Source organism: Alligator mississippiensis, chromosome 1, assembly GCF_030867095.1.
Source record: "Alligator mississippiensis isolate rAllMis1 chromosome 1, rAllMis1, whole genome shotgun sequence".
Taxonomy (NCBI): domain Eukaryota; kingdom Metazoa; phylum Chordata; order Crocodylia; family Alligatoridae; genus Alligator; species Alligator mississippiensis.
In genome coordinates this window covers 368,674,614-368,698,329 of record NC_081824.1, presented here as the reverse complement: position 1 = coordinate 368,698,329, position 23,716 = coordinate 368,674,614, and the positions used below count along the sequence as shown (strand labels likewise).

Genomic DNA, 23,716 nt, shown 5'->3' with positions numbered 1-23,716 from the left:
TCAGAGAAAACCAGGATCCATGATAATCACTAAGGTATGCCATGAAACAGTGTTCTTAGGCTTGACCATTTTCTTTCAACAGGAGAAAAATCAATCTCTGATTAACCAGTTGTATGTAAGTCTGACTGAAAAAAATGTAACATACACAAGAAAACGTCATCTTTGGTGCAAAGATCATTGAAAACGATGATGGCTCGATGTAATTCATAGGAATAGCATGCAGACTCACGTCTGTTTAAATTATGAATCTATCTGTTTTCCAGCCTGAGAATGTACAAAGTCTAAATATCAATCTTGAAATGCATATATGTGCTGGGGAATTTTTAAATCAAATAAATCTTTTAGAGAACCTCCATTTCTTTTAATAATACCACCCACAAAAGTAAAAGAAAAATCATTTGACTGAAGGAACAAAGCAAGGCAAATTCCTGCCTCAGCTCTTTCTTGTATATCATTTAGTATCAGATCCTACCCCTCAGCTGACAGTGCAGAGCCTGGACCACAGCTGAACTGCTTTGGCACTGCAGTATGCAAACAGTAGAGAATGAAGATTCTCCATAGGATTGATCATATCAAAAAAACCTGCCATGCTGCTAATTAGCAGCATGGCAAACACTTGCGTATGCAGCGCGTATGGTTTGCAGCGCCACATACCACACACGCACACTCAGCTGGACACACCCCCAGAGGGTACTTAGCACTTAGCACTAATTTTCATGCTATAACATGTGGACACTCCTATATTAAGAGGTCTTAGTATAGCCCAAGGATAATATGTAACAGTGCCTCAAGTTTCCCCTATATTGAACCTCATAGCTTATAGAACAGCATAAGCTATTAAGTGCATGCATGTGCATGCATGTGCATACACAAATATGCAACAAAACCCTAATAAAGGATTTATCAGCAAGAGTTGAGCTTACAAACCAATTACAAACCAATTGAAAAAATTATGCATACCATCCCCAACTCTTAAATCATAGCACTCTAGGATATTTTCTGAAATTATCATAATCAGTTCAGAAAATTTATTTGGGGAATTTTTTAATATAAATATATATACATACATATACACTGGAGCTTTTTTTGTATTCTATCAGTAAAGTCAGGGATCTTTTCTTACTGGGTAGGCCTACACATGGACTTTAATGCACAGTAGCCTGTTTTATTGTGCATTAAACGTCACATAAAAAAGTGAAATTAAGCTAATGTTTAGTCAAATAGGATACTGCGCATTAAACGTCACTTAAAAACATACATTTTCAGTCCTGTGCATTAAGGTAGCCTGATGTGCATTTATTTAGTACCTCACATTGTAGGTACTAAATTTAATGCACTTTAGAAAAAGTGTAGTAATGCACATGTAGATGCACCCAGCAGGGATCTAATTATATAGGATTCAGGCAAAATGCACACAGTAAGTAATAAATGTAAAAGAAAACACCCCAATAACAATAATGTTTTCTACATTGCAAACTGAATGTTTAATATTTTATGTCTTCCCTGAGTTAAAAACCCGTGCAAGATATCCCACTGGGTTATAGGATATCTTACCCTTATAGACTTAATCAAATGTAAAATTTTAGTCCCAGATGTACAAGGGTTTTTTAGGTGTCTAAATGTCCATATAGATCTGTGACTTGGACCTTAAATATGCAGTAGGATTTTAAAAATACCATGTATAAAGCTTAGTACAGAATAAGTTATGGAGGAAATTATACAGTTTGAAAAGAAAAAAACAATGTTTTATCTTTACAGCTCTAGGATTTTTGTTTGTTATAGACTGAATGGAAGCTGTTTAAAGCTTCTAGGAAATCTGGAAAATTAGAATTCATTCTTGGTTAATAGATTGGTAGGCAGAGTAAAATGAGACGTAAAAAAAGTCATCACAAGATTGGAACACAGTTTATTACATAGGTTTCATAAATATATATGTGTTGCATCTGTATTGATGAATAGATAAATACTTGAGTTTTATAGAATAACATTTTGCTTTTGCTTAATTTATTTACTAGTAGTTCATTTTTATCAATAAATAAATAAATAAACAAACAACCCTACTAAATAAGATTACACTGTCACTGGCTTCCACATAATTAGGCAAAATAGGTTATAAAAATCCCAGATGATACAAGCAATGTATCTTTCTGCAAACAACTTTCAACTGTTTTTTTAAATTGTAAAGTGGAAAACATAGAGAGGAAAACATGGTTTATGCCTATTTGTTCTGGCAGAAATCCAATATTCATTGCCTGTTCATATTGCAAGAAAATGGGATCATTAGGGTCAGAACGAACAGCTGCTTTAATTATAAGAGCCTGATATATCATATCAACATGTTCATCAACTTGTACAAACTCCAGAAATATACTCCAGGGTTCATTTCTATCAACCTGTTTTTTTCTGATGGGTAAGATTATACAAGTATAGTCTAGAAAAAATTCTGTTTCAGATGCCATAATAGTATATACCAAAAAAATTACTTAACTTGGCAACTATTATTAATGTAACAACTTTACAATCTCTATTGTATTTTTTGTGGTTATGCCAATTAAGGGAATTGGATTTGTGGAGAAAGTTTTCATTATGTTAAAGTCTCCTGTGTCCCTCGGTCACAGATCTGCAGAATACTGAACCAGTCCAGAGCATTTCCATCTCTGGCAGGACAAGCTGAGTTGCATAATATAACTGAGGGTACCCTTCTTTAAAGGACTGGCTCCTTTGTGTTTTAACAGATGCTATGCTTCTGGTGGCGGAGAGATTAGAGGGACCGTTCAACATTGAATCAGTCATGGATCCTATTGATGTCAAGATTTCTGAAGCCATCATGAACATGCAAGAAAACAGTATGCAGGTGTCAGCAAAGGTACTGTTCAAGTCACTTCCTATCCTCTTCTGAATGTCAAAAGCAAAGGTAAATTGCTTGCTCTCTCTCTTTCTCTGCTATACAGTATCTGAGAAAGCCTGATCATATTGCTGGGTCTTATTATTTGTTTGCTTGTTAGAGCAGCAGGCTTGCTCCAAATCCCCTGACCTGTTAAAAACTCTATAACCATCTTCAAAAACAGATGGCATTGAGAAAGATTCTATTTATTTAAGGAAGACAAGGGATGTTGTAAATTACTTTGCATTTGATACAAACTTTCTCTGGTTGCTCTGTAAGAGACAGTTGACAGAGATAGTAACTTTTGCCTGTGCCACATCTGTGACTCTCTATATTAACCTCTAAAGATGCTTTGATTGGTATAGGTCATGTTGATGCATAACATGTTGGAGGTGAATAAATGAAGCGTTCCATTTAACCTTCTTTAATGGCCACTCGGGAGAAATATCATTCTGTCCTACAGCTTCAATTTGATGAAGTTTTTGTCTAGAATTTGGTGCCATAATAAACAGTCAAAGGTACATATTTCCTCCTTTCCATTTTCAGTGCATATATAAATATACCACCTTCTTCTCTGAACCTATTGTTAGTAAGTATCTTTGAATTCAACAATAGGTACGGTTGAGCCATGAGTGAACAATAGATATTTTTTCTTTTATTTACCTTTGTCTGTGCTCTTTGGTAGAATATCTGAAGTCAATAGTCTTGCCAGCTGCTCGGAATCAAAATACTGGGCAGTTCCCATTGATTTAACAGTAGTGCATTCATGTTAGTTAGACACTGACATGATTGCTGTCTGATTTAGTGCTATTTTCATTACCAGAAAGAAGCAACTGTAATTGGGAAAATAAGAAGAGAAAAGAGGGAATGGGAGAAGATGAAGTTATTATTTTTCCCTGAGCCACTCCCTCTCCTCTCCTCTGTCACCACATAGCACTCTATGGGGCCAAGTCCTGCAAAGCACTGAATTTCCTGAAAGATTCTGTGACTTTCAACTCCCATGGAAGTTATCAAGATTTTAAGGATACTACCCTACCCATTGTAAAATGGAGCCTTATTCCTGTGGGGTTGATCTTGGAGTTCACCAACTACGCTAAGAGTCAAACCATACACTCTCATATGCCATGGTGGTTTATAGCATGCCCTTGCAGCATACTTATTCCCTAAAACAAGAAAGAAGCAGACTTTTTTTCTTAAAAGATATTTCATGGAAAATCACACTAACTGCTTGTTATCAAATATATTTAGGTTTCCTTTTCTTTGTTATTTAATTTTCTCCCTACATCTTTTTCTTTTTTCATATTTACCAGGAAAACCTATATCCTGCCTAGATCCAATGACATCATGGCTCCTTGGCATAAACTCAGTTCACTGCTGAGTCCTACATACAGTTATTCTTACATTGGAAGATATTTTCTATGATAATTGATAAATCATGAAACTACATTCACTTATACTTTCAAAATTTCATCTCTTCTAGAGAAATCTGAGCCCATACTTCCTAAAATCCTGAGCCAGGAAAGCCATATGTCACAGGAAAATTAACCTTACTGTTCTTTTATGGCTGACAGAAGAATCATCTTGTTGAGGTAGTTTTATTTGTCAGCAGATCAATAACTTCCTAAGATATGGCTCTCTCATGGTATCAGACTTCATCCATAGCCATTAGATTATAGCTGTCCAGTATGATAGACCCTACAGTTAATAGCCTATGAACTATTTGCTATATGTGCACCATGAAAAAGGTTTTGGAATCCATAGCATTTTGATTCAATCATATGTTCTCCTCCTGGGGATTTTTATTTTCACTATATCCTCAGCTTTAATAACAGTATATAGACTCCAGAGAATAGGAAGGGAATTTTTTAAAACCATTTGTAGGAAATTAAGGGATTGAAATGCACTCTCTGTAATGCAGAATTTTTTCCTTTCCAGCATATGACATATCTAATATACTGGGCATGTGCTTGCTTTTAAACACTTGTGTATATTTCATATATGCCACCTTCTAACCCCTTATCACCATGAAAACCAGATGTTAATAGTCTTTGAATCAGTTGTCTATGGTATGAACATATCTTCTTGTATATGCTTTCAGACCAGCATATAATTTTGTGGAAATTAAGTGTATATCTAGATTTATATGATTTGGCTGCATTAAATAGAATTTCAGAGCTAATCTAGGAACAGATTTAGATTTATCAGCAATTCTGTAACTCTTGGAGGAATTCCAATGTCTGATGAAAGATATCAGATGAATTAACAGGCACCAAGGAGGTAAACCATTCTTCACATCAAGCAGAACACAGGTTTTCCGATATTTCATGGTTTTTCCAGAGAGTTTTGGGACCTGTATAAGACTAAACTCTCACTGTAGATGTATTGATTCGGGCCCACAGGCAAATTCCCACTAACATCTAAATGTAAAAGTCTCTTGTGTGTAAATAATACTATAAATGGCATATAATGACATATGCACATGCCCACACGGAGGCTTCACCCACCACCACAATTCAGTCACCATTATTATGAAATCTAGTTGTTATTTGACACCCCATACTGTATTATGGACCTACATAGCAAATACATTTACACCAATATGATTTATCAGGCCATAGCTGCTTGCAGTTGACTTTGTCAAAGCACCCTGCCATTAGGTGGCATGGGAGCATGTAATAGAACATTTACCTATAGCAACTGGATAGCCTAAGATTGAAGCAGACAGACAACTCCTACACCACTTTGACTTAACACCACCATATTTTTATACTAATTTTCCCCAGGGTAATTTTACCTAGATTTAAGGCATATATACTTGTGCAGGAGTTTAGGTCACCTGTCCATTCCTTATTCACACTAATGTAAAGGCTGATTATATTGGTTAAAATGTAAGAAAAGTGTTCAGGCCATCTACTGATGAAAATTGTTGTGGCTCCATTAAATTTAATGCAGTTATGCCAGTGCATATTTTTTCTATCAAAGTGCTCTTTATAACACCATCCTGCCTGACATCCTCATAGTTACTTTAAACCAAACTCTTTCCATCTCTTGCTTCAAACATTTTTCAAAAGCTTCTTTATTCTATAAGGCATTCCCATTAAACTGTGCTTTATCAGCTTGAGTTTGTTTTGCCAAGTATAGTTCTACATTGTAAAAACTGTGACTTTATATTGGGGCAAAGATCATTTCTGTGGCATAGTTCACCTATTATGTAGTGTTGTACATGCAGAAGGCACTGAGAGTAATAACATAACTTCTTTTTGTGAATAATAGCAGTCTCCATCTTCTAAAAAACAGTAGAAAAATATATATCATGAAGCTATCACAAGTCTCAGTTTTAAAGGCTCATTGTTTGTCTTCCTTTCTTTCTAAGTACTAAATGGAGTGTTGAATTTCCTATTCAGTTTCCTACTCCTACAAATGTACAATAGATATTCAGGTCCATTTTTCTTTCAGCGATACTGTCTATACATATGCCATTGTTCCTAGGGGCACAACTTCCTAGGGTGCTCAAGATACAGTTTTCTGTAATCAACCTTGTAGACCTTGTCCACAGGCCCCGTTCATACTCTTATGCATCCAGCCAAATGCATGCAGAGGGTGGAGGAGCTCAGAACACCTCAGTTCCTTCTCACTGTCACCACCATCAGCTGAGCCATTTCTCTGCAGCTCTCTGTCAAAATATTGTTTGTAAATGGCCTGTTGGTACTAGTTTTTTGGTGCACTTAGCAATAACTAGAAAATTAGCATTAAGATAAGCTCTTTTTCATTCTTCCTGAGCTAGGAACTATATTTTATTTCTTTATTTCTTTCAAATTTGTATTTGGTACCAGGTGTTCAAAATATCAAATCATAAATGTCTGGGTTTCTTGTCTCACAATATGGTCAAGCCCAGGAATGATGGCCAATCAAGATATTAATCTTACTTCAGAAACCCTCGCATCCATAATTGCTTCCAATATTAACAGATCCTTTCCCAAAAGGACTCAAAGCCTTTTCACTTGAGCAGTCTGTGTGTCCTGACTCCGACTCTACTTTCCTCGATATCAAAAAAAAAAAAAATGCTGGGAATTGAATTTTATCAAAATCAGTGCTTGTGGCTTCATTAGCTAATACCACTGACCTTCCTGACAGATCACCTTCTATGCAACCAAAACAAGTCCTACTAAAAGCATACAGAGAGATGTCAATCATCTTTTCCCAGTGCATTTGCCAATCCCCATGGGCCATCTAAGCTTTCTGATAGGGAAGATGAATCAGATCTTCAAATCTGGTATTGGCTGAATTAAACCAGACTTCCCTCAGGCCCTTCCTGGTTCTGTCACTCTTATTTTAACTCCCTCCATGCAGAGATGTGTGCATCATTCTTCAATGGCACGGATGTCCTCTATACCTGCATCAGCACTGTTTTTTGATTCTGCCATAGAACCAGAGTCAATTCAGGTTCAGGCTACAGCTTCTTGGGTACAGACTCCAACACCTTCTACTTATCATACCCACCATAATTTGTACCACAGCTTCCCTCCAAGTGTCAGTTTCAACAGCTTTCTCAGTACTGATATCAACAGGCACCCTGGTGTGCTCTGATATTAAAAAATCCCAATTTTTTGGATATAAAACCCCCAAAATCCCCATTTTTTCATGATTAAAATGAAATGCCACTATAGTTCACTAGTAGCATTTCATTTTAATCATGGAAAAATGGGGATTTAGGCTTATTTTTCTATAACCAAATTTTTTTTTTATTAGAGAAAACCAAGATCCTTGCTAATATCTTACCCTCACTGACATTAGTATTATGTATGTTACTTAGCCTTCAGATTTTCTGGAACAAGCACAGAGGATGCTGTTATGTAAGGCAGAGTTCAGCAACCTACAGCCCACCAAGCAAATTTATTTGGCCCAAGGAGGTGGGCATCAGTGACAATTTGGCAGCAGGGGAATGGGTAGCAATTCGAAGGCACTGAGAATTGGTGGCAGTTCAAGGGGAAGATGTAGAATAAGGAAAGCAACAGCTGCAGCTGGATCAGAAGTAGTTTGGGATTTGTTTTTACTTTATCTTATTTTTTTTCCCCAAACTACAAATTCAGTGTCAAATATTTATATTCCCAAGCTCGAGTAAAAATACTACAGGAATAATACAAAAAAGGGCAAATGAACAGAACTTATTCCAGAAGCTAATAAGTCTATATTTTAAAATCAAATACCTGTACTGTTTAAAGCCTGATTTTCAGTGCCTGACTTTCCATTCCCAGATATTTAGTCATATATATTACATTCATTGTGAATTACTGGTGCTATTCTCTGTGTTGAACATCTAATATCCTAACTACAGATGTTGATACATGCAGATTGTTGTAAGTATCTAACTAAACTACAATTAATTTTGTTTCACAATTTATTCGTAGTCATAAAAAATTGTGTATCCACTTGCATCCTACTTCCACAAGTAGAAAGTTGTCCCAAAAATATCCATCAGTACCCATGAAAATAAACATGGTAATTATGTATAGAACATGGAGATTATCTAGTCCCACATGATATAGCCGGAGGAAAGCAAAGTTCTTTTTTGCTCAAAAACTTAAAATGCTTTAAGTACGCAGCAGCCATCTCATGCAATGGAAAGAAGGTATTGACTAGTTCCCCTCATAATGATGGAGGTTAAGACCTAAGCAAAAAAATCCTACAGATACTCTGGAACCAGACCAAGAATATTTCAAGCATAAATTAAAGAACCTCAGAGACAATGCAATGGCTAACTTTCAGCCAATTAAGGGAATACAAAGCAAAATTGGTGCCTAGACACTATTTAACATAAGTCAATTTATTTCAGGAATTTCTGCACCTTTTATAATCTATAAATTAATATATCAGGAAACATGGCCAAAAAATAATTGTGTTCAATCCTAAAAGCTACAAAAGTCATGAATCAGGATATCATCATTTACTCTGTGAGAATTTACTTAAGATAAAAATGCATCCACAAGTAGAAGATGAACCATCAATGTCATTAGGTGGTTTATAACAATCATCCCATTAAAAAGAATTTTTGAAATGTTGTCAGCTTTTTTGGTATACTTTATGCATCAAGCCATACATACCAACTTTGTCTTTGTAACTGCATCCTATGCCACAAATATGGTTATACTTATTTTCAGCTTATAAAGCCCTGTGTTAATTTAAGAAGCTCAACAGATAAACTCTAAGGTCCCGATTCAGAAAAGCACTTAGAACTTTTCGTCTCTATTTAGTACATCATCTTGCTTATGTGCTATTTAAACAAAAACGTAATTTCTTGCATGCTAAGAATTAAGCCTACTCCTATATGTTTTACTTCATGGTGGCCTAATAAGTTGAGAAGGACCACTCTCTGCTCTTTTTGTGGGTAATTCTTGCCTTTGATGTCAAAATAGCCACCAGAACCTGTGTTATGTAACCTCCACAGCTCTCATTTTAAAATGTAGTGTCTGTTCCTTCATTATGTTTAACTGGAGGCTTTCAAATTTGCAATCCAGCTTTCTTCACATGCAGATATTCAACTGACATTCAGTAGCGTCCTTGGTGCTCTCCATCAACATGCATAGTTTAAAGCATGCTGCTTATAGGCTGTTGTGGTGGAGGGAGGGGGGTTCCAAGTGCTTTCCTTTTCCATTCAAACTATACAAGAAAGTTGAAAATCGGTGATTATGTAAATGCCAGACCAACACTCCTGAGAGTTGTTTTAAGGTAAGGAACCACCAATTGGTAGAACAAAGTTCTCATGATTGTGCAGTTAATGTGCCTCAACCTTTGTCTATAGAAACCATTTAAAACCTGAAAAGATAATCCCTTTATAAGATGGTTCAGCTTTTGTGCTCACTTTGGAGACCATTCATAAGATTGCTGGCAATGGTGGATGTGCTGAAAACTCACGTAATTATCATGCCTTAACATAACTTTAACTTCACCTGAGTCCAACCACAAAATAATTTTCTTCCATTGTTTCTTATGCAGGAGAGAGAATGTCAAACTGTATTTAATTTTTAGCCACAATGAAATAGGTTTAAATTTACAACCAGAAGGTATAAGTATCTTTATTAATACTCATTTCTCAAATAGTTCCTATAATGATAAGTTGACTTTCTATGCAGGACTCATATTTATTACCAGGATATCAATGAAAACTGAAGCTTCAAATCTTTGAATGAGCTTGTAATCAGTCTTGAGCTTGTAATCAGTCAATGAAAACTGAAGCTTAAAATCTTTGAATTATACTTGTAATCAGTCTTCTTTTTCTGTGAAGTTGGATTATAATCTAAAACATTTTTCTCAGGTCTTTCAAGGATGTGGCCAACCTAAACCAGCACCTGCTTTAAGGTCTTCCCGCTCTGTTCCTGAGAACTTCAATACCCGCTTCAGGCCATACAATCCAGAGGAGAGGCCAACAACAGCAGCAGGCACGAGTTTAGATAGACTGGTAAGTAATGGAACATTTACTGTCTTTTCATACTGTGCTAGCAGAGATGGAGAGAATTTGTTTGGAAAATGCACTTATAACAATCTTTAATATTTTGATTATTACTGGATATAGTTACAATGTAGAATTTGCAAAGCCTGCAATAAGCCAATGTCTTTTTTCATTGAGAACATCAAAGAAATAGGTACAAATAGGACTCAGTTTGACATATTAAACGTGAGAGGTGACAGGATCAATCCCACAAGTCAAGAATTAGATTGATGAATCAAAGAAGCTTGAACCTCACTATTCACTAATTGTGCTTTACTTTTCAGTCATTTAAAAACAATCATCTTAATGTAAGGTTATTCTAGTTAGAACAAGTCAGTGGATTCCTATCTCACACTTCAGTGTTCCTGCTTTTTATGCACCTAAAGTTTTATAGATGAATAATTATTAATGCGCTGTTAATATTGCTTCAGCATTTATCTTGATGTAAAGCTAACAGATAAAAACATTAGTGTTATAAAGCACCTGAATCAAAGCTGATTGCATTGTGTTACCTCAGCTTGCTAAACCACTTGCTGAATACTTGTACAGCATGCCTATTGTGACTTATTTCATACATTTTAGTTAAAATCATAAAATGAGAATCATAAGCTTAAATTGGTTGGAGCTGGTTCCTGATGCACAGATCAGTTTTAATCTTTAATAAGAAAATGTAATATGCTTCTACTTCAAGTCAAGATCAAGCTTTCTACTTCATACAATCATTTTAACTAGCTACTAATTAAATTAGCACTCAAGTCTTTCCTATGGTCTATATCCATAATGGATCTTACTCCTTCATTTTAATTAAGTTAAAGAATACACATGATATTTCAAGTCAAGACATGGTCTTCTCTGAATCCGCCAAGTCTTTCCTATAGCCTATATCCATAATGGATCTTACTGCTTCATTTTAATTAAGTTAAAGAATACACATGACATTTCAAGTCAAGACATGGGCTTCTCCTACACTGTAATGACAGAAATAAACATTTTTTGGTGTTCAGTATTTCTGATAAAAATGAAACCTGTTTTCCTATAAAATAGAAGTATATTTTGTGTTTGTTTCTGTGATAGGTTGTTATTATCTTTCCAGAGCAATGAAAAGTTAAAAAGTACTATGTGTTAAAAAGTAACATCTTAAAAAGTACCACTTTCAACTAGAGGCTTAGGGTACAATTCTAATCCCATTGAAGGCACAGGCAAAAATATAATTGTCTTAGTGAGATCAGAATTTAACTCTTAGCCTGATACTCTTAGTCTTACATTCTGTGTAGCTTCATTGATACAGATATAGAACTGGGCTATAGCTAACTGAAGGCACATGAAAGCCAAAGGATGTTTAGGATGAATTGGAATTAAGGCACAGGATGTGACTGGAGGGAAAAGTTAAGTCAAGTTGGTAGTGAAACTACTGCTATGTACTTAAGAACAGTTAAGGTATTTGACCACTAACATTTCAGAAGCATTCCTTATGCATGTAATAAGATTACCACTAGAACCATTTATATCTTCTAGTAATTAAAAACAAATTATTGTACATAGTAAATACAGTAGTCATGCAGTAGCAGCTTTTTTTTCCTCAATGGCTGTAACTAAGGCACACTTCCAAGGCAGACAGAACCTTATTACCCTAGTATCCTCCTTGACATTCAGTGGAGAAGGTACTTGACCAAATCTGATTTCTTAACAAAGAACAACTTTATTATTACCATTCTCACTTGAAAAAGCGTTACATCTAAATAAAGACTCTTCTTCCTAGTGACATTTGATTGTAAACTGTTCTTTGCCTGTGTAATTAGAAATAACAGTAATGTAAGTGTTACCCCCTTTTGAACCCAGTCCAACACCCACTGAAGTGAGAGCTTGCCACTGACTTCAGCAGGACTTGTGAATCTAATGTAGGTTAGTGATCTATAAGGTTTTATTCCAGAATTATAATACTTCAGCAGTATTTGTAAAAGGATCATTATCTGTATCGTAAACCAGATAGTTTAAGTTTCCCAGAAATATTTTAATAGTGTTCCTTTTTTTAAAAATATTATCACAAAAAAGACTGATATACCTGAACAAAATGCTTACATTGCTTACAGACGCTAAAAGAAGACAAGAAAAGCCTCACTTTACCAAAAGTAACAGTGGTACACAGTATATGTATAGATCAGGAACTTCAGCAGGGCTTTTTGATGCTTTTGCTCTAAAGCTTATTCAATCAGCCAGAAAAGCCCCACTCAAGCAGCAGATCTATATAGACATTGAGCGAGCCAGATCCAACTAACATGATGCCTCTTCTGGGCATGCACTGGGCTTGGCGTGGACACTGAGTTTAAAGTAAAGTGCCAGTTTGGGGGGATTTTAATGTCTGTAAGCAGCTAAAATGTATGATTTGATGATTTCCAGTTTGTGGGATGCTCTCTCTCAGTTGCTTAATTAATATGAATGCAGAACAACAGTGTGACATATTGTTTGGATTACAGCATACCACAAATCAAGCTTCTTTTGATATAGTTTTTTTTTTCCCAAACAATATAAAAAATAACAGAAATCTAGGAACATCTGTCTCTTTTGCATCAGCTTTTTCTTGTGTTACACATTCCTATTCAATAGTAGACTGATGCTTTTACTAACCTGTCTTTAAGATTTCATTTTCAACATACTGTCAAATCATTTAACTTTAAAATATCAAAACAAAGTCCAAATGTAAAGCTACATAGAATCTAAGAAGTAAAGTGACAAACAATTCTGGTTTAATTCGAGGAACAGTGTAACAGTATATTTTCAGAACAAAATGTTTTGCATTTTAAGCATGTACAACTGCATAAAGTGACCCAGATTTTCAAAAGTACTTGGTGCCCATTTTGGGGGCAAGATTGTCAATAAAGTTCAGCTCCCTTTCAGTGATAGCATTTTCCAAACAATAAAGCTCCAAACAGCTTCCATTAAGTGACTAAATGTCATACACTTTTCTATGATTCTAAACATAAGCTGTTAGGTGCACAGCTCTTTGAAAAACATGTCCCATTCTCTTTGACTTAACCTATTTGATGCATCCACTACTTTCATTAAAACAGAAGCCAATTCATGTCTATGTGGCACACTTACAGGGCTAGGCAGCAGCCAGGAGCATCCACATAGCACTGCAAGCTGGCTAATTAGTATGCAGGCAGGATAACTGGCCCTGTTGCTCAACACTACTAATTTGCCAACCCACGAGGCCGTAACACCTACACTGCTTCTAATTTAGGAGGCAACCCATGTGGAGCATCATGGTATATGTGAGGGCACTTATGCTTGGCATGGTAAGTTTATCGTATAGACATGTGCAGGGTGAATCATGTACTATTAAATTAGCTGCATCCAGTGGCATTTTAACAAATAGCAAATAAACAAGTATAAGGCCTGGGAATGTGAGAAATATCAGAAAGTATGTTGACATGTTCTTGACTTAAAGCTCACCAAATATACTTATGGAGTCACTGAACATCCATATCCGGGTTCTGCTGTGGGGTTCACTTTTTTTACTTTGGAAATGTGTTGTCTAAGAATTCACATTTACAAGGGACTGCTCATGAAGATGAATGCTCTTCAAAGTAGTTACCTGTTCAGTATAACCTGTTGTTTTTTTCTGTTCCCTGAATCTGTTTTCCCCTTGCTTCCCAGAGGACTATCTGGAGGACAATGCAACACGGTGTAAGCTTTGCTATTCTTACTCTTTATTTCCATTCCCATTTGTCTTTGAGCAATCTTGCTGAACAAACTACCACTCTTAGTTTCATCTCTACCATCTTTTTCTTTGTTTGTCTGTAGACTAACCTACAAGCTATTCCTTCTGTCATTTTAAAAAAGCTCATTGAATTGTGAGGAGTGCTTGGAGTTTTTCCCTAACTAATTATGGTTGATGCTAAGGGAGTGCATGACAGGAAATGAATCACTCTAGGAGTGCCCCATTCATATACTCTTCTCCTAAACCATCTTCTACTTGTGACTGTTGGAAACAAGTTACTAAATTAGATGGACCATTGGTCTGACCAAGTATTGTGTTCTTTATGGTCTTATACTCCTTTTCAGGACAAATCTCTCTTCCAAAGGTAGTTTCTGAGTGAGAGAGTGGGAGCATCTACACAAAACGCTTAGTACAGTTGCCTAATTAGCTCTGCAGTAAAGCATCACTGTCACCATGTGTGGAGCTATTAGGCCAGAGTAAATTAATTAATTCCTCCATATGTTAGTACAACCTGACACAAGTACTATCCTATGGCAGTTTCCTCCACTGCAACTCACATGTAGACAGCAACTGGGGTTGGCTGGGGCACAAGGGTGCTACAGTGTGGGGCTCTGCCTGCCCACTAGCCCCACACATGCCCCAGTCAGCCCCTCTGCAGCATGTTGAGCTTAGGGGGAGCAGCTTCAGGCTAGCAGGCAGACCCCCTGGATCCACTGCCACCTGGGACTTCTCTGCCCCAGCTCAATGTGCATGTGTAAATGCTGTGTCTAGGAGCAATAAACTCAGGCATGAGATGCAGAGGTGTCTATTCAGCCACATTAATTTGACACGTAGACACACTCAGTGTGCTCTCTCAGGGTGAAGAATCAGGCCTATTGAAGTTCTAGGCAGAGAACCTGCTTCCTGGAAATGATTGATTTTCATGCAACACTCGAATCCCCTTGGATACAACACATATGGCATTCTCAGAGGAACACAGTAGAGTTCAGACAGAGACCTGAGGTGTATAATGCCAGACTGCTCTCATTTAACAAAGCTTCCCCTAAAAACAAGCTGCAGCATGGCATTGGTGGCATGATGGAAAAAATAAACTCCATAGGGTTGATTAGCTTGGAGCAGTGGTAAAACTAGAGCAGGTCAACTGAGGCAGCTTTCCCAAGCACCAAATTGGGGACACAGACAGGGGGAAAAAATACCGGCTGCCACCAGGTACCTGGCCACATCATTACACCTCTGTTTTGAAGTGAATGGCTTTAGTTTGTGAGGGAGGACATGAAAGCTTTACTCCTTCCCCACAAGGGAGTTGATGTACTGCTAAAGGTACCACACGTCATGGAACACTTTCCATGGAGATAGGCACCTAAGAAATTGACTGAGATATTTTGGGGGTGATTTGTATTCAGGTAAACTGCAGACAAGCATAGACAAGTGCTTTAGCATACACCCAGACTGAAAACATAGTCCGTTCATATTCTTTGCTATTACTACGTGAGTACATTGGATTTTTCTTTGTAGAAAATCACACTGTATTATGCCTTTTACTGTCTTTCAGGCAACAAAAGCAAACAACACCCCTTAACCCTCTACCAGCTGCGTGCATGCACACACACACACACACACACCTTATTAAGCAAAATTCTTTACTCTAGAGTTGGTCTGGGTGAATTTTAAGTGTACATTAGTGCATTTTCAAGTTTGACTACTTAATGATTCTTGCCGTAATAAGGAGCTCAAGGGCAGCTGAAGAAATCTATTGTGAACCATTTGCTTCCCAAAGTTCCAGAACTACATGAAGCAGAAAATAGAACCGAAGCAATTAATCTGTCCTGCTTTTTAGCCAAACATTGATAAAATTGGGAGGACAATTTACTTTGAGCATTTTGATTTGAGTCTCCTAGGAAATCCTCTAGTGAACCCCTGGTTTATACATTTTAGTTTTGTTTGAATCCATTTAGTCCAAACTTGAGAAATGTTAAATGTATGCAATTATATCACAGAGTATGCCCGAGTGAGGCATTTTGAACGTTTAATTTTTCAATAGACTGTGGAGGATAATCCAGTAGAAATATAATTTACAGGTTTAAAAAATTAAATCTAGTGTTTCTAAAACTGCAGAGCAAGTATTATTTTCTAACACTGTTTGCATATGCGGCTCACAGGAATGGATATGAGCACAGGGCATATAAAAGTCTTGGTAATTCAGAAGGTGCCAATTGCAGCTCTGAAGTCAGAAGATAACAGGTTCAAAGAGTTGTTACACAAGCCAAATTACCTCCCATACAACTATAGCCTCAGACCAGTTGAATGCTATTCTGTTGGAATTTCCACTTCTTCATGCATGATATTAAGTAGCAGATATGTACTTTATGGATATAATCAAGGCTAAGGTTTACATCTCATTCAAACAGACAGATTCCATTTACTACCCTAGAGTTTGTGCTGTTGTTGTTATTAGCTGTCTGTGAGAGGTATACATAATGAATAAAATATATTCAGACATATTTGATGTGCTCATGCGGTATTAAATTTAGGTATCCTTTTCCTTCCTAAAATAGATGTTTGTTTAGTATCTTTTGGAGGGGCAGGTGCAAAGTGTTTTGGTTTTGAAGTTTCTGTGTCACAGCAGTATCATAATAAGCTTAAGTTTGTACTATCGTTTTCCCCACATAGTTAATACCAGTTTCAGGAGGAAAAGGCAGATGAATGATAGTAGCTGTCAAAATCCTCCTGGGAGACCTGCAGGAGTTCTTTTTTTTTTTTTTTTAATCGTAATATTATTCCATCAGCCAACTGAAGGGTTCTGCCTGCTGCTGAATCTGATACATTGCATTTCTAAAGTGTGAGGCAGTTACTAAGAAAATGCTTTATTATAGTATCTGCCCATCTGTAGGTGAAATGGGTCAGCCCACTGTTCATACCCTGCTTGGCATGAACAGCTGGAAACTGGCCTTCAACTATAATAGCAAAACAAGTTCTCCACCTTAATTAGTTCTCAGAAAACCACATAAGGCTGGGCTTGCTTGCATAGTGTACTGTGGGTTGAATAATTATGGGCTGACAAAACTCCCTCAATGACAACAGCTCTTGTTTGAACCTTGTCTAAAAATGAACTTGCTAGTGTGGCTGAACTTTCTTTATCTGTTGGGTGTGAAGCCCCACTGAGCAATATCATCTCATTTTCAGGAATGTCTCAGGGATATAAACAATAAAATATAAACGAGTTACAAAGAAGACAAGAAATATGAAACCATGCAAGCTGCCGAGACTGTTCTTTCTTGGTTACTAGACTTAACTACACACAGCAGAATGTGAAAATAGGGTATCAGTCAGGCTTCGATTTCTTTCTATTTAAGTATTATCTGATTTGTGAGTCTGGTTGTTAATATCAAAAGAAATGTGTGTAGGATCAAATTCTGCTTCCAGTTGTACCATGTCAATCTGGAGGAACTTCTTTTCATTCCTTGGAGTTACTTTGCATTTATTGGATGTAACTGAGAGCAGTATTTGGCCCTTAACCTTCCTTTACATATCATATGGGCAAATTTTAATAGCATTCATCACTGTGGTATCCAAGTATCTAAAATGATAGTTTGTCTCCAGTAAAATCAGTTCATTCCTGGGGGTTGGAGGATGGTCTAGACTAAAGCAATAGTAATACCCCCCAGGAAACCTAATTTAAAATCCATTACCTTGAACCTTGTGTTTCAGTTTCTGCTCAGTAAAGGAGAGGTATCTTTCCCAATATGCAACTAGATTTTATTACCAGTCTTTGAACGAATAACCTAAACAGGAAAAAAAAAATCTGTCAGTTCAGAAAAGGGTCACATTTCATTCCATATGTATACATCTCCATAATCAGAAGAAAAGGCATGTATTATTGTTCATGTTAATACAACCAAGAGCTTGTGAGCTGTGCACCTCAGCATTTTTGCAAGATATTAAGAAAATAAATATGGTTTCCAAGTTTGTCACATGGCTTTACAGTTTTTAAGTCATTCCATTTTTCAGTCTTGTGAGGAAATTATTATATGATTGTGACTATCACAGTGTATCATCAGCCTGATGCACTAAAATGATTCCTGGATGGTTATTGTGAACATGGGTGACTGGTTGTGAAAGTGATATTAGTAAAAACTGTCCTACATGGACAAAAGTGGAATCTGAGGTTTACCACCAGTTGAAATGTACCACAGGGCATTGCTAGCAAACTACTGCTAGTGTCACTGCAACCTGCAGAGAACCATTCCAACAAAAAGTTAGCTGAGTATAGGTGTGAAATCAAAGCTTTGGTGACCTCCGAATTGGCCAAGAGTTGTTACACGTACAAAAGCAAAATATGAGTTAAACTAAGCTCTTGTGATTAGTGTCAGCCATTTTCAGCTATTTCAGTTTTACTAGACTGTAGCAAACAGATGTATTGTGAGATCATAATAGAAATGTGCTGCACTGGACTCCACTTATGACAGGCATTCAGCTACTGCAGACTGAAAGCTGATTTCCCAGGCCAAACATATTACGTTTAATACATTTTTCTTTGGTTGTAATGGACAAAAATTGATACTTTATGGACTTTTATGGGTATTACTAGTGCTTAGAGGAGAGGTAAAATAAAGGAACTAAAAGAGATTTAGCTTCACACGAATACTGACCCTTTTGTGAACTTTCCTTAGTCAAGTAACACTGTGAAAGATAAATATTTGATAAGTTTAAAAGAGATTGCCAACTTTCTTCTCTCCCTCTCCTTCTGTTCCCAGACCATATCAACAGAGCCCAGCAAAACTGACCTGATGGCTTCACCTTCAGCACCAAAAAGCAAATTTAAAAGTGCTTTTAAAGCGAATGTGCCCTTTTTCAAAAATTAACTTAAAATAAATGTCTTGGACCAAATTTCTCCCTGGTCTATTTTCATGGAGTTGAAGCTGCATTTGGCCTTTGATTTCCCTGGATCCAGGGATAAATATGACCACATTGAAAATAAAAGAACACTTCCCTGAGTCAGGGTGTCGAGCAGTCTCTAATTTATACAGTGAATTGCCGTGCCCATCAATGACCTACTTGCACATTGCTGCACATGTTTTATCACCTAGGAATGTAAGAAGAAAAGTGAAGGAAATATATGTGTTTTTCTTAACCTGCACTCACTTTACAAATAAACTACAGGTATTATTGAACGTTTAGAGGTAAATATTATATAAAGTATACATATCTAGATATGTAGACTATAGATAGATATATTCATTAAGAACCAGAGCCTGACTCATATTCAAGAGTATTTTATTCCACAGGTAGCCTCAGTGAAGTGAATATAACTACTGAAGTCTACAGCTATCAGAGTCTGGGGCATAGTAATGCAAGTACCTGCAGCTCCAATGAGAAAGGTGCTCATCACCCCATATGATCACCACTTTGAGGATGTGTCATTTTTGGTAGCTATAATGTTTGTGTTACTAGTAATCATCCTGTGTGTGGAATTTTTCTCTGGAGATGGATGTATCAGAAAAAGAAATGATGTCATAAAATGTCATTATATATGTGTGTGTGTGTGCGTGTGTGGACCCTGATCATGCTGCCACTAAAAGCAATGAGAGGTTTGCCATTGATCCGAGTAGAAGCAGAATTCAGTCCTTGTGTAATCAGCTTTATATTAATCTTAAAGTGCTGGGGATTTTGCTTTTCGTATAACATACTTGAGCACTTGTAGGTGCTGTCAGCAAGTCTCTAGTAGAAATACTACAAAGAAAACAAGATGAAGATAAACTAACTCAAGTGAACATTGACTTTTCTTCATAAACATTAAAGAGAGAGAAAATCACCAGTATGAAAGTGAATACTACAGTGAATGCTGCAGCCATACAAGTAAAAAGCCATGGCTTGAAAAGAGTTGGTTTTTTTAAACAAAAATATCTATAATATTAGAACTGTCTTCCAGAGTTTTAGCAACAAATTACATCCCATGATAAATACTTCTAAATAACAAGGCCCAGGGAGTCAGATTTGCTTGTTGCCAGTAGAGGCAGCAGCACATTTAAAGGAAGAATATATCAGATAAAATAAATCAACCTGAAAGAAATTTTCCTTCCTCCCTCAGTGATCTCAATATGAAGCTAACAGGTATGAAAACGGAATACTTATTATCACTGTAATAATATGCAAGTAAACAGCCTGCTCCTTCCTTCTTTTCAGTTACTGGGGTATTATGCTAATAGGAGTCATATGAAACCTATTTGGTTGTTAAATTTCTACTATAGTTATTAGGAAGAATCCTGGTTTTCTCTGGTTTAAAAAATCTCCAGTTTTCAGTTAAAAAAATGTAACCCCAAATCCACATTTTTCCATCATCAAAATGAAACACCTCTAATATATACATATATCTATATATTAGTGGTCTTTCAGTTAAATCATGTAAAAATGTGGATTTGGGTTTATGTTTTTTAACCAAAAACTGGGGACTTTTTTAAAACAGAGAAAACCAGGATCTCTGCTTATTACTAATGTATTATTTGCATTCAGTACCTAGGCTCTCCAGACATGCATTGGGACCACATTGTGATAAAGCTCTTCACAAACACATAAAGAAAACATGGTCCCCCCTTAGACAGCTTAATACGATCTCCATTTTGAATGTCACAAGCTAGAAAATGTAGGCTTCCCTACCAGCCTTCACTCTTTCAGTGTAGTTCTGTAAATACACTAGGCACTCAGTTAATGCAGTGTAGCTCGACAATTTAAGGTGGTATATATGCCAGAAAAGATTTCATTTTACTCATGTTAGGAAAATCCCAGTTTGGTTAGTGAGCAAGGGGATAAGGAAATTGGAAACTGGATAAGGAATCAAGAACCAATCAGAAGTTGCACCTCCATGGGAAAAGCAATAGGAGGTGGTCTGTGCAGACCACATGCCTGTTCTTTCACCTCTTTGTGGGTTGCTGATGAGTGCCTTATGCCACCAGTTTCACTGACTGCCATGAAAAGACAGGTAACCTGTGGCCTAATGTATTCTTCCTGATCCCTTGCTCTCACTGTCGCCCTCTAGAAGAGAAAAAGGAGGGAGCAGCCCATTTTCTCAATTATGCCTGTCCCTTACACAAGCAACACAAAGATTCTTTCTACTCTGCCCAATGTTCATCTACGTAAGGGCCTTTTTACTCATTATACATGAAGAATGCTACTGTTCTCCCTATGTGGTCAATCCTTTCCCTCTTACCCATGTTGAATAATCCTCTACTCAGTGGGTGAATCTACACGCACAATTAATTTGAAACAATAAGCTCCAGAGAAGTTTGAGCTGGAGTAAACTACTCCCAGGCACAGTGTCTACACATATACCTGGGACAGCAGCAATTTGAGCCACAGCAGAGCAGTTTATACAAGGGCTGCTCCTGCCCTGCTGGCAGGGGACACATGGGGTGGCCCCAGGCTCCAGGTGGTGGCATCAGGCAGTGGAGGAGCTGGCTGGGGCACAACGGTGCTGAAAGTGCTAGGTGGCTAGGTGGCATGTGGCTAGGTGGCAGGGAGGACTCTAGCCCCCTGCTGGCTGGGCTGACTAGGCTTAATTTATACCCATGGTCAGCATCTACACATGTGTTTAATTGCAATTACCCTGTCATAAGATAGTACTGTCCCCAACAGTCCCTGACAGTACTATCTTACAGAGGCATTAATTACTTTACTGTAGCCTCATAACATTGAGCATACAGATGGTGACACTTTACTCCACAGCTAATTAACCTGGATCCTGGTTTTCTCTGATAAAAAAATCCCAAATTTTTGGGTTAAAAGAAGTAACCCAAAATCCACATTTTTCCATGATTAAAAGAAATCCCACTTATACTTATATAAGTTTCACTTTGATCATGGAAACATGGATTTTGGGTTACTTTTTTTAACCCAAAAAGTGGGGATTAATTTTTTTTTATCAGAGAAAATCAGGATCTCTGGTGATGATAAATAACAACTTTGAAAATTGTTGGGTTTTATTTCATTCAGTGTCAATTTGCTGCTATGCTTTCTAATGAAGACAGTGATAGTTATTACAGTCCAGGATAATGAGTTACTTCTAACAAAGATCAAGGGCCCAACCTTTATGCATTTTCCTCATTTTTGAGGTTTAGCAGGTTAAATTGTCTAGACTAAGGAAATTTACACAAATGTAAAAACATCTGCAAACCCTGAATGTTGGCACATTGCACTGGCAGGAGTTACCATGGTAACTTACCAGGATAAGTTAATCAAGCCTTGCCTGTTATCAAAACCCAGCTGGAGCAGAGAATCCCAACTATGGATCTTTGGACAGCTATTAAAAGTCAGAGTCAAGTTCATCTGGAGGTAAAGAGTGAATGGGTCTGTCAGAAATCAAGGCCTAATATATTGATATAAAAGGAAGATGGGTGGATAAAGCAGAGTAAAAAAAGGTTCTTTTTTTTATTACCACCATTTAAATGTCTTTCTGATGTATAAGATATATTTGTTAAAATAAGATCCTGATATTCCACATTGTGTGCTCAACTCCTTATATGTCTAACATGTCATGTTTGCTTAGTCAAAGCAATTTTTCTGCTCCACTCTGTTTTATAGGGTCAACCTAGTCTGAGTAAATCAAATTGTCCTACCTCTCTTTCATACATCATCATTTAGAATCGTCAACAATTCTTCTTCGGGTACTCGGATTTGCTTTCTTTTATAGTATCTGTTTATTGTTGGGTGGTGATTTGGGAAAGATAAGGGAAACCACATGATTTTCACAGGGCAATCAGGGAATCTATGCTAGTCTGACACTAACTTATTTTACAGAATGTAAGTGACCCCAAGAAATATTTACAAGGCTGGATTCCATCTTTTCTATTGGGGCAGCCCTGGAGTGTGGAGCAGAATAGTACACTCATTTGAACAGACATGAGTTGTTCTGCCTACCTAGTATACATGCAGACCGGGAGGTTCAAAGTGTCTGAGAGTTTTGTCACGTGGTTACTTCGTATGTGTTTTATTTCGATCATAGTAAGTGTTACCAACATTTAATTTGTTCTGAGAAGTTTCATGGTAATTCCTACCCAGTCAGGTCGTCCCACCCAGATCTCTGATGCTGGCAATCGGCAATGAGAGGCACAGGAAGCTGAGTCTGGGGAGAGGGTGCTGCCCCTGCCACTGGATCCAACTGGCGTCTTGGGATCCAAACCAGTTGGAGATCCTGGTGAAGTCCATAGGGTGGAACCAACAATTAGCTGATATTTGGTTCTACACCAGAGTCCTAGTTCCAGTAGTCTCAGAGCTGGAACTGACAATCAGCTGTTTTCTGGCCTCAACCTCAGGAACCAATGGAACCAGTTTTAGACTCTTTTGTAGCTCTGGGACTGGGGTCTCGAGTCCCGGGACCACAATTAATTATGTTATCTCCATGGAACAGTTTGGCAGTAGCTCAACGTGAGTTACTTAATACAATCTGGAGATACTCCTTCCTGGAAAAGGCATAAGTTTGCTATGATACAATATGATAAGAGCTCGCTTAGAATGTGTTGTCCTGCTTGAACACATGGACACTCAAATTGTAAGTGCATTTAACACATACTATATGTGTAATGTGGCCCTAAGTGATCTTGGCTCTTACAGCTGCTTCAAGAGCAAGCAGCAA

The 23,716-nt window shown here is 37.2% G+C and overlaps 1 protein-coding gene across 1 annotated transcript in view; it reads left to right on the top strand.

Moving 5' to 3' along the window:
* Nucleotides 1-23,716, top strand: part of GPC6 (glypican 6) — a 1,341,038-nt gene that overhangs the window by 1,229,402 nt on the left and 87,920 nt on the right. Inside the window, exons 5-6 of the mRNA XM_019486962.2 lie at nucleotides 2,736-2,866; nucleotides 10,197-10,340. Of these exons, the coding sequence (XP_019342507.1) occupies nucleotides 2,736-2,866; nucleotides 10,197-10,340 (275 nt within the window). The remainder of the gene's footprint in view (nucleotides 1-2,735; nucleotides 2,867-10,196; nucleotides 10,341-23,716) is intronic.